This window comes from Hevea brasiliensis, chromosome 14 (assembly GCF_030052815.1).
Source record: "Hevea brasiliensis isolate MT/VB/25A 57/8 chromosome 14, ASM3005281v1, whole genome shotgun sequence".
In the NCBI taxonomy this organism is placed as follows: Eukaryota; Viridiplantae; Streptophyta; class Magnoliopsida; order Malpighiales; family Euphorbiaceae; genus Hevea; species Hevea brasiliensis.
In genome coordinates this window covers 89,425,393-89,436,481 of record NC_079506.1, presented here as the reverse complement: position 1 = coordinate 89,436,481, position 11,089 = coordinate 89,425,393, and the positions used below count along the sequence as shown (strand labels likewise).

The window sequence follows — 11,089 nt, the reverse complement described above, 5'->3', positions numbered from 1 at the left end:
CAAACTAGGCATCACCCTTTCCAACCTTATTCTAATATCCTCAAACTTATCCAAGTATTCTTCAATAGATCTCTCTTGTCTCATCTTCATAAATTCTTCCACAATATCCTCTAGCCCTTCCTCTCTAAATCTTCCACACAATTCCCTTTCAAAATCATCCCAAGCATGAGATCCATCCCCCTTTATCCAATTGTGAAACCAGGCATCAGCCCTATCTATTAAAAACAGGCTAGCAATTCTGACCATTTGATCTTTAGGTACTCTATACACCTCAAAGTATTTGATACATTTCCTAACCCAAGCCCTAGGTTCCTTCCCATCAAATGTCACTAATTTGACTTTAGGCAAGATCTTTGACATACCTTCATTGTCTGCTGTAGATCCAGCATTATTATCTTCCTTCATTCTTGATTCCCATTCTCGTTTGGTTTGGGCAGAATTCCCTTCCCTCCGAGAGCAGCGATTCTGAGATCCAGCTACTTCATTTTCTCCAGAATTATTTCCCTTACTTTTATCCATCATAACAACTGCAAACAAGGATCGCATCTCCTCCAAGATCTTGTCTGCATTTTGCTAAATTTCTCCCCTCAATTCTTCCTTATCCTTCTTCGATACCTCCTGCATAACCCAAATTTGTTCCTCCAATTCAGCTATTTTGGCTGAATTAGTTGAATCCTGAGTAACTACTCCAGATCTGGTCATCATGCGACTGCCAGAATCACAATTGCAGATCTAATCCCGTCGTAACCTTGCTCTGATACCAAATTGTTAGGGTTCAACCCTAATTTATCCTCTGAATGCAAGATTGAAAACAGATCAAGAGAATAGAAGTAGATGAGAAGAGAATTTAGATTTAGACGAGAAAAGAAAAGAGTAGAATGAGAGAGAGAAAGTCTGTTATTGATTCATTAATAGAATGCCTGAACACAGATGAGGGTCTTTCCTTTTATAGAGCAGTTACACAACTAACTGTGACCAGATTCAGTTCTTCCTTCTAACTTCCTCAACAACATTTCCCTCCAAAACATTCTCTACTAGATTATTCTACCTAACATTATTATTTCTTTTCTTCCTTCTATAATATGTAACACATAGCTGGTCCACAGAGTCAAATAAGATAAATTCAATGGCAAATCAACTAAAAGTAATTGGCAATAAGTGCATAATGGCATCTAAAAGGTTATTATAAAAAAAAAAAACAATAAAAGTAAAAATAAATAGTTATGTGGCGTTCACATCACACTTCTAACAATATCATCAACACATCTAGGTGGATCGTGATTAAAAATCATTCCATTGCATAGCTGGTCCACAGAGTTAAATAAGATAAATTCAATGGCAAATCAACTAAAAGTAATTGGCAACAAGTGCATAATGGCATCTAAAAGGTTATTATAAAAAAATAACAATAAAAGTAAAAATAAATAGCTTTGTGGCTTTCACATCACACTTCTAAGGGATTCCTTTTCTTTCTTCCTTTGGATGGCTCGTAGAGTTGAATTGCAATATGAAAATATAGCTAGCTTATACCTTAAAATCCAATTATCATACATGACAACAATATACAATTTTCAAATCAAATTCAATTGGGACTTTAATCTCTCAAAAATAAAAACAAACTGCTTACAATAAACACAATCATGACATGGAAATTAAAGAAATTAAGTGTAACCTGATAGAGCCAACCTGAAACCAAAGCACAGATTCGTTCACTGCCACCTTGTAAAACCTACAGCAGAAAAAATGAGCATATTACTAAGGATTGGACCTAATTCACACAACTACTAACTTAATGCTGCAGATTCCATTATCGAAAATTTTCATGCTGGATTAATATGTTAAAGAAATTATTTTTCCCAAATGGGATTTTAATGTTTAATATAAACCTTTTCGATAAACACCCAAGATTTCAATAAATTATGAACCATAAATACCAGGTCTACAGCACTACTAATATCACTTGCCGATAGTAATATAAGTAAAAAGCCCACCAATGCATTTGACCTTACAAGTTTCATTCAAACGCTAAAACGCTAAAGCAAATATTAAAAAATGGTTTCATCTAATTCCCTCCTCGATTAGCATGTACTAAACGGTTATCGTTCATTAGCAAATAAATAAATAAATAAACAAAAGAGTCTAGAATATTAGTCAATGGTCTAACACTAACGTAAAGAATATTCCATGAAGCAATGTATCAAACATTAGGAGCACAAAATAAAAGACTCAAATGAGAACTACCCAGATCAAGAAACAGAGAAAGAGAGAATACCCATCTTCGCTGAGGACACCATGAGGGAATTTCGGGATAGGAGACGTTAAACTGAAGTTGAAAAGCTTGTGCCCATCAACAAAACTGAGTTGACAGACTGCAACCACAGGGTTTAGAGACCCAAATCGGTGTAGAATCGCTACAGACACTATAGTTAGAAAAAAATTCAAAGAAATGATTCCTACTGTCATTTTTTACCAATTCAATTGTGTTTTGATCTTCCCTCTTTTCTTTCTGTTTTACCTATTCATTGTTAGCCGTAGAAGGCGTATCATAGAGAGAAGAAATTGCATAGAAGTTGCGAGCTCAACGATGCTGGGCAAAGCCAAGGTCCTGTGCATTTATTAATGAGACGTGTGAAAGTGAAAACGAAACGAGCAAAACTTCCAAAGAAAAAGGACATTTACTTTTGTTCGTTATTTATTTTTTCTTTTCATGATTCTGATGGAAAATGGCTCAATCTGCTGGGCCGGTCCGGACTGAGGTCCAGCTATAGCTAGGCCTGACTGCGGGCTGAATGGCACAAATTTGAACCCTGACCAGCCTGGTCAAAACTGAATCCAAAATCGGTGTATGGGCCTAAATTTTTTTATTTTTAATTTTGAAGACATAATGTTCAACAATTTTTTTTTTATAAAAATGAGTAATTTTAAAATAAATAGATAAAAAAATTTAAACTCGAGAATTTCTCAATTTTTACAGATTAAAAATGAAGGAAAACTAATCAAAACTATCATTGAAATTAAATCAAAACTATATCATATTTTTAAAAAGGTCACATGAATAAATATTTAAAATTAATGTTAATTAAGTTTGAGACAAGTATTGATAGTTTACAATAAATTTCAATCAAGATTAAGATGAGTTTGGGTATTTAAATTATTAATCAGGTTGGAATTTAAATAGAATGATTTTCATGATGAGTATCTTATATGATACCATCTTAGGTGAATGTCAAGATTACACATGCATTTTATAAGCTCCATATACTACAATGAGGAATTCAACATATACATTTCACACCCCATGCTTTCAACTCAGCTTATAGAACACTTAGATACTAACACACACACAGAATGCAGTAATGAAAACCAACTACGTACGGAGGAAGAGAATCGAGCATAAGCAACAGATTCTCGATCCAAGCTTCTACCCTTGTTTCTCTGGCCAGAGTGTCAGGACTCAAGCCTCCACCCTCCACCCTTCCCTACACTGCTCACTGCCACACAGTTAAGATTCAAGCCTCCAACCCTCCCTTCTGCCTTGTTGCTCGCTTTTCCTTACACACTTCTGTTACAAAGATAGGCTAAATTAATCAATGGAAACCTGAAAATTTTGACAGAAAATTTAAGAACAACCAACAGATTGTATTCACAGGTTAAATAAGTTAGCCAAAAGAAAAAAGACCTACTTATTACTAAGAATCATTCCCCATCTTCAACGACCACAAATCATGCTACCAAATCAGATTCATAATCTCAGAAGCAGAACTCCAGGAGTGATTTCATAGTCAATAGCATAATTTAGGAAATAATTATGCATTATCATTGCTGATTTTTTACGTAAATGGTTCCTTAATTGTCTCTCTCTGAACTATAAACATATTTGCGATGAAAGTGAAAAGTGTGCAGCCTTAATAATATTATCGCTCTCACACAAAGCTTACCCAGGTTCAGATTTGTGCATTTAGCTTCTTCCTCAGCTTTACTTCTCACAATCTGCAATCCCAAAAATTCTGCAAATAAGTGCGTTTTTAGGGAGGAAAAAAAAATTATGTGAGAAGATGGACTGAGATTTTGAGAAATTTTAATCTTACCCATCATCTGAATTCACTGATACTTATTTCTGGGATATGAGAAATCTTGGACCACTCAGAGCCACTGTCCTTGGCACACCTTTCCTTAAGAAAGGGACAGCCATAAATTTTCAGCCTCCTTAATTTGGAGAGACCTTGCATTGTTGTAGGTAGATACATCAGTTCCTTACATCCCCCTATTTCAAGCTTTTCAAGAGATTTAAGTTTTCCCAACCACTCTGGAAAAGCTTCCACTGCAGTGAAATTAACAATCTGCAATGACTTCAAGGCAGTGAGGTCTTGAAGTTGACCTGGCAAAGACTTAAGTTCATTCTGCCCGCATATTAGGACTAATTCTTCAAGGGAGTCCTGGATTGAGTCTAAACCTAGGAAAACCTTCAATTCTTCAGAGCCAATTGTTAATTGCTTCAACTGAGTGAGGCAGCTTAAGCAGTCCTCTGGAGGTGAGCTAGCCAAACTTGGACAGTCTGATATGTATAAATAAACAAGAGAACGCAGTTCTTGCAAGTCTTTATGAACTGATGTTAGCTTTGTGCATCTTGTTATAGTCAATTGCTCCAGAGAAGAGCAGGATTGTAGCCCACTTGGAAGAGATGCTAGATTATAACAGCCTATAATGCTTAGTTTTTTAAGAGATGTGAGGCCCTGTATGCTTGGAATGGACACCAAACTATGACAATCTAATAATGATAATTCTTCAAGAGAAGTGAAGGCATGAAGTTCATCACATAAACAACTCAGTGCACCACAGCCATTGATGTTCAGTTTTATAAGTGATGAAAGATAGCTTATTGGAATGCTTGTCAACTGATGACACCATCTGATGGTCAAGTCTTCAAGACAAGGAAACGCAATTGCACAGCTTTCTCTGCCCACTACCGGCGCCATCCATTCAACTAGACCATTCATAAAAGCCAGAGAAAATTCTTTTAAGACAGGAAACAGTCTCCATGCACTGTTGGTGCTTTCACTGCCATTGCTGTAGTAGAACTCATTGCTGATACGTTTTACATTGTCCAATCTAGCTATCTTAAAAATTTTAAGATGAGGAAGAAGTCCAACTGTAGGGATTTGTTCACAGTTCTCACAGAATTTCAATTCCAGTCTCACCAAATTATTGAGGTGCAAGGAATTACCATGAGTAGAAGTGTTCATCAACAGCCATGATGGGAATTTTTCACCCCCATAACTCTCAATCTCCAGGCTTTCTATATTCGGATGAGGCTGGAGGCCCTCCAAGACACCCTCATCATTGCAGTTGTCCTCTCTTCTTGACTGCCATGCCAACCGCAACGCATATAATCCTGTTTTTTCTTGCAGGTTTGCTTTCTCAGCTTCTTGTTTGTCTTTGACCTGTTCAAGATTGATGATTGCCAAATTCCCTCTTAGTTCATTTAAGCATTCTAGCTCTTGAATGGAGCCCCCCTTATCTGGGCCCACAACAAATAATGGCAATGTTTGCAGATTAGTTAAGCATCCCACATTAGCAGGCATCTGGTGACCAAAAGAAAAGTGAATGTGCCTCAAGCTGATCAAGTTTTTAATATTTTCAGGAAGCTTTCTAAGCGATGTACATGCAACTAGTCTTAGTGTTCTCAAATTGTAAAGCTTGGTGATGGAATCAGGGAATGCTTTAATTTCAGTCCATGAGACATCAAGATATCTCAAATGTTTCAACTTGCCAATTGAAAATGGCAACTCTCTAATACCAGAACCAACCAAATTTAGAGTTCGCAAGCTTTTGAACTTCCATGACTCATCATAGAGCACAACATCCTTTACAACAAGAGATCTCAGTTTTCTTGAAACAGCTTTTGGCAATGATGGTGCTGGTTTCCCTCCACAAATGAGATTTAGATGACGAATATGTGACATGTCATCTACAATTGAACAAGCCTTCATAGCCATTGCTTCATTGTTTGAAACAAACATTGCAAGATCGTGCACAAGATCATGCATCTTACAACTTTTTACTTTTTCATACACATCCCTTTCCACATCTTGGAAGAAGCAATTGGCAAGCAAGTCATTAAAATACTTGTTACCAATATCTTCCATGAATGAACTTTCACTCGAGGTCCCCAGAAATCCTTCAGCCATCCAAAGCTGAACTAATTGTTCCTTTTCAATACAAAAATCTTTAGGAAAAATTGAACAGTATGCAAAACATGCCTTCAAAGCCGAAGGCAAGTGATCAAAACTCAGTTTCAATATAGGCAAAACTCTATCATTATAACCTGATACATCCCAAACATTACTTTCTTCAATTGACAACCAATCTTTAATCTCCCTTTTAACACGCATTGTCCCACCTAAGACCCTTGCAGCTAATGGCACACCTCTACATTTTTTGGCAATCTCCCTTCCAACAGCCTCCAAATCTGAGGGTATTGATGCTCCTCCATTTCCAAAAACTCGTTCTCTGATAATAAACCAGCATTCATCATTCAATAGTTCTCCTATTTTGTGCCTGCAATGAAGAGGAGTCTCCACCATGGATGCCACCTGCTCGCTGCGAGTTGTAACAACAATAGCGTTTCCTTTGTTCACACAAATAGTTAACAAACGACTCTTCAAACTCTCCCACTTCTCAGATTCCTCATTCCACACATCATCAAGTATGAGAAGAAATCTTTTCATGTTCAACTCTTTTTCCAGATGTTTAAGTATTGCATCCTTGTTGGTCATTCCACCTGTGTTTTTGTCAAGAGTTTGTAACATTTCTCCTAAAATTCTCTGCTCATCAAAATTATCAGAAACACAGACCCACATAGTTACATCATAAAGTTTCTTCTCCTTCACTGCTTTACACACCAATTTTGCCACAGTTGTCTTTCCAAGACCAGCCATGCCTACTACAGGAACAACAGTGAGAGGTTGATTGCAGGAGCAGGTCAGTAAGTTCACAACTTTATAGACATCATCTTCCCTTCCCACAACTTGGGAGTTATCAAGGTAGGAGTCTGTCACTCGGTCCAGACTTATTTGAGGCAACCTATCCATAACTTTAAGTCCAAATTCAGCTGCTTCCTTCTTTATTTTATCCAATGACCCATTTATATTCTTCACCTTATGGGACATTTTGACATGAAATGCAGCCTTCTTTACATAATGAGTACCTTTAAAAAATGAAAAGAAGTTGTGTACCTCAGTCTCTGTTTGATTCTGGATCTCCACTTTTCGTCGAAGAATCTCATAAGCAAACTCATCAAGCACATCTTCAGCATCATAGGCCAGATCTTTGAGCTTTTTCAGCCAACGCTTCACAGCTTTCTGAGTAACCTGTTGCTCTTCTGCATCTTGTAACACATCACGAATCATGGCTAGTGACTCTTGAAGCTTTTCCAGGTCCTCCTTGAGATTCCATTGAAGGATGATCTCTTCAGTGATAAGTGAAACCACCCTGGCTAGTGTTCCTTCCACTACAAAACTCAGGACAATGTCAGCCATATCTCCTTTTTCTTTCTTGGTGCTCTGAAATGACTACAGAAATATTTGGAAACTAAATAATGATGATTGTACCATGTGAGAATGTGAGCGAATATACAAGGGAATATTCGAACAAGATCAAAGTCCGTCATTAAAAATATATTTTTTTTTCCAATTGTGCTCATTATCAACTTGCATGTGGGGAAATTAATTTTCTAATAATCAAGTTGTAGGAATCTCTATGGTGCATCTTTATATGGACATAGATTAAGATAGATTATAGAATAAAAAAATTGTGGCTGAACTGGACACCAACCATCTGCATTTGTCATAAAGTCAGTCTCCACAATTTACTGTAATGAAATATCAGTATGAGGGTAGAGTACAGAAATATAATATTTTCTTTCTCAGCTTCTTGTTTATCTTTTACCTGTTCAAGATTGATTATTGTCAAATTCCTTCTTAGCTCATTTAAGCATTCTAGTTCTTAAATGTTGCTGCCTCTATCTGGACCACCACCAACAAATAATGACAATATTTGCACACAACTTAAGGATTCCATATCAGCTGGTGTCTGGGGATCATAAGAAAAATGAATGTGCCTCAAAGCTGATCAAAATTTCAATATTTTTTGGGAAGCTTTTTAAGCAATGTACAGAACAGGAGTATTGCTACTTACAAATCGTAAAGCTTGGTTATGAAATCAGGAATGCTTTGATTTCAGTACATGCCTTGGTACCCAATGCACAGTGCATACAAGACTCATAAGTGCTTCCCTGAGTATAGGTGATGCTGTTTGGAATCTCCACAGGTCACAAACTTCCAGCAAGATGAAAAACACAGGTATTTGTGATGCATAAGTCAGGGAACTGGAGAATCAAGGATACATCAAAGGTACAATAATAAGGAAGATCAGATATGCATACCTGACAGTCCCTTATATATGGCCGGGGGACATCTTTCAAAGTCCCTGTTGAACTAGGATTCTTTCTCGGAGTCCACTCGGCTTCGGATTCACACTCAGCGGTGTAAGTATCTCGGAATCCTGTCTGAGCAAGTGGAATGGACCTCTATGTTTGCCCGAGTGACAGACAGTTGGTTTTTCGGGTATTTTGGGCGAGTAGATAAATACCCAATAACAATTGATTATCATACAACATGTCGCACATGGTTCTGGAAAACAAGAGACTCGCTTTTCTTATCAGTCACTAGCCAATGCCCAGGAATAATTAATGAAAAAGTGGGCACCAACTCAATTTATGATGGATTTTCTGGATATTTCTCAACAAGCTGGATGAAAACAAAAGAATATGCAACTTAATTTGAAAAGTATCGGAAAGGTGAAATGTGCAAGCACACAATTTGAAGAAATCTCTTGAGAAGCTTAAAATGACTTCTGTTGGAAAAATTGAGGTTTTAGATATCTGTAATGGCCTATATAATTAATAATAAGGCATGTTAAATCCTGATTAAATATGTAAAAAGGCATCACACAAATGCAACTTCAAATTTAATATTGGCCATGGATGAACAGAGTTCCACTGTGCAAAATTTGTTGAAAGAGGGCCAGACACCATACATAATCCTGGTGACTGATCTTCCTACGTAATTTTCTAGAAAGTAAATTATGTGGAACCAAAATCCTGTAATAGTCGGGGGGAAAAAGGGGAGAATACATTATGACTTTGATTGGTTATAAAACGGCATTGAAGAACTCGAAGTAGAGTTTATAAAACGGCATGCCATTTCTATAGGATATTAAAAAAAATCAACCTGGTTAACAAATTCATTTGCTTTGATTTATCAGGAAAGTGAGAACCTGAACTTTCAGTCCCAAGGTTTTGAAGCATTCCTTACAAAAGAGCCTTGCATGCCTGGAGAATCTGCTCTTTGCTTGGAGCTTCTATCCGATAAGGAACTCGGCATGCTAAGATCCTCTGCGCCCTTATTATTTAACTTCGGCTTATAATCATTATCAATACTGAATAAAGGTGTGGGTATAAAGTGCTCTTTATATTTATATTTAATTTATTTAAAATATTGTAAGAAATATTTGTAAAGGCAATCATGAAAATATAAAAGAAAATAAATATAAAAAAATAAATACAAATTTAAAATAAAAATAAAGAACAAAGATAAAATAAGATGTTAATAACGTGTATGTAAATAAATTCTAATAAAATGAAGATTACTTTAATAATATTTGTGCAAATTATTTTTATTTTTTGTATGCATTGGCTACTAAAATATTATTTTGGTTGAACACCATATCTTTTATTTCTGTTTATATTAGGAGGTGACTAGTTTAATTTTTAACTTGTGATATTGATCTGTATAGCTTGTAACTATTATACTTAGTTTTTAAAATATTAATTAAATAGTAATTATTGTCATAAATTTTTTATTGTAATGAATTAAATACATAATTTTATTTATTGTGGATAATGAAAAAGTGAGCTTTAGTTTATATAGTTTATAATCATATAACTCTTAATTTTTTTAATATTAATTAAATTATAATTATTATCATAAATTTTTTAAATAAATGAGACATAAAAAGTTTAAAAAATAAAAAAAAAGAGAATTTTATTTTTAAACGTTTGATGTGACTCTCCTGGCAAGTAATGCTAACTTATGAATATATAACTTTTTCAATAGCTTGTAATATACATATAAAAAAATAAAAATAAATTAAAAATAAAAATAAATAATAAATAATAAAATACTAATAAAATGTATAAAAATAAATTTTAATGAGATAAAATTACTTTAGTGATATTTGTACAGATTGTTCCTCATCTTCTTTTAATGTCTTGATTACGAAAATATCATTTGCAAGTTTGAGAGAAAATCATATTTAGATATTTTATTTTCTAAAAAAGTGATTAATTTGATTTTTAATATGTAATATTGATTTATATAATTTATAATTATTACTTTTAATTTTCTTAATATTAATTAAATTGTAAATATTATCATAATTTTTTTAGTATAAGAAATTAAGTATATAATTTTATAATTATGGTAGACAATAAAAGGTAAGTTTGTTTTATATAATTTATCACCATGACTATTAGTTTTCCTGATATTTGATTAAATTATAACTATTATACTAATATTTGTTATTATTACTAGGATTCTTAGTTTTCTTATTATTAATTAAATTATAACTATTATCATACATTTTTATTATTATTAAATGTTTTATAGGTCTATCATCAATTGATGTAATGCAATTGATAGGAAAATAAGATAAAATAGATAAATATATATAAAAAAAAAATATCTAATGAAGCACTGCTTATTACTTTTCGATGAAGTTTATTTTAAGACCAACTTTATTATATTTATATAGATATAAATACATGGACGATTGTATGTTCTTCGCTGTGGAAGAATTTCAATTTGCTCTCACTCTCTAAAAGCTTTGGACTCTAGAATTTCTCTATCAATGGCTTCACAAGATTGCATAAATAATCAGCTTCTTTAGATAAGAAACTGAATTCCTATTTTCTGCTAAAAATTACGAGATAAGAAGGTGAATCAAAACTATTATAACTTCAATATTTTTG

The 11,089-nt window shown here is 34.3% G+C and overlaps 2 protein-coding genes across 5 annotated transcripts; both read right to left on the bottom strand.

Moving 5' to 3' along the window:
- Positions 1–1,096: 1,096 nt before the first annotated feature.
- LOC110645527 (uncharacterized) lies at positions 1,097–2,847 on the bottom strand. 2 transcript variants are annotated; one of them, XM_058133769.1, is made up of 3 exons: positions 2,273–2,847; positions 1,687–1,729; positions 1,097–1,304 (listed from the first exon to the last, which is right to left on the bottom strand). In XM_058133769.1, the coding sequence occupies exons 1-3, from the start codon at positions 2,461–2,463 to the stop codon at positions 1,233–1,235; spliced, it is 306 nt and encodes a 101-aa protein (XP_057989752.1). In that variant the 5' UTR covers positions 2,464–2,847; the 3' UTR covers positions 1,097–1,232. The 2 variants fall into 2 exon arrangements, with proteins under 2 accessions (XP_057989752.1, XP_057989753.1); XM_058133770.1 differs by having other exon boundaries at positions 1,673–1,729; positions 2,273–2,832.
- A 316-nt stretch (positions 2,848–3,163) lies between these two features.
- On the bottom strand, positions 3,164–8,337 carry LOC110645528 (putative disease resistance protein RGA3). Of its 3 annotated transcripts, XM_058133768.1 has the most exons (4): positions 8,197–8,337; positions 4,089–7,510; positions 3,939–3,990; positions 3,164–3,562 (listed from the first exon to the last, which is right to left on the bottom strand). In XM_058133768.1, the coding sequence occupies exon 2, from the start codon at positions 7,407–7,409 to the stop codon at positions 4,092–4,094; it is 3,318 nt and encodes a 1,105-aa protein (XP_057989751.1). In that variant the 5' UTR covers positions 7,410–7,510; positions 8,197–8,337; the 3' UTR covers positions 3,164–3,562; positions 3,939–3,990; positions 4,089–4,091. The 3 variants fall into 3 exon arrangements, with proteins under 3 accessions (XP_057989751.1, XP_057989750.1, XP_021654427.2); XM_058133767.1 differs by lacking the exon at positions 8,197–8,337 and having other exon boundaries at positions 3,939–4,007; positions 4,089–8,187; XM_021798735.2 differs by lacking the exon at positions 8,197–8,337 and having other exon boundaries at positions 4,089–8,186.
- Positions 8,338–11,089: the final 2,752 nt, after the last annotated feature.

Excerpts from the sequence above, each read along its gene's own strand:
- LOC110645527 (XM_058133769.1), bottom strand. The coding sequence starts at position 2,463 with ATGACAGTAGGAATCATTTCTTTGAATTTTTTTCTAACTATAGTGTCT. Across the intron at positions 1,730-2,272 it reads GGTGTCCTCAGCGAAGATGG|GTTTTACAAGGTGGCAGTGA; the intron begins GTATTCTCTCTT and ends TTTCTGCTGTAG. Across the intron at positions 1,305-1,686 it reads AATCTGTGCTTTGGTTTCAG|CTATGCAATGGAATGATTTT; the intron begins GTTGGCTCTATC and ends TCTGTGGACCAG.
- LOC110645528 (XM_058133767.1), bottom strand. The coding sequence starts at position 7,538 with ATGGCTGACATTGTCCTGAGTTTTGTAGTGGAAGGAACACTAGCCAGG.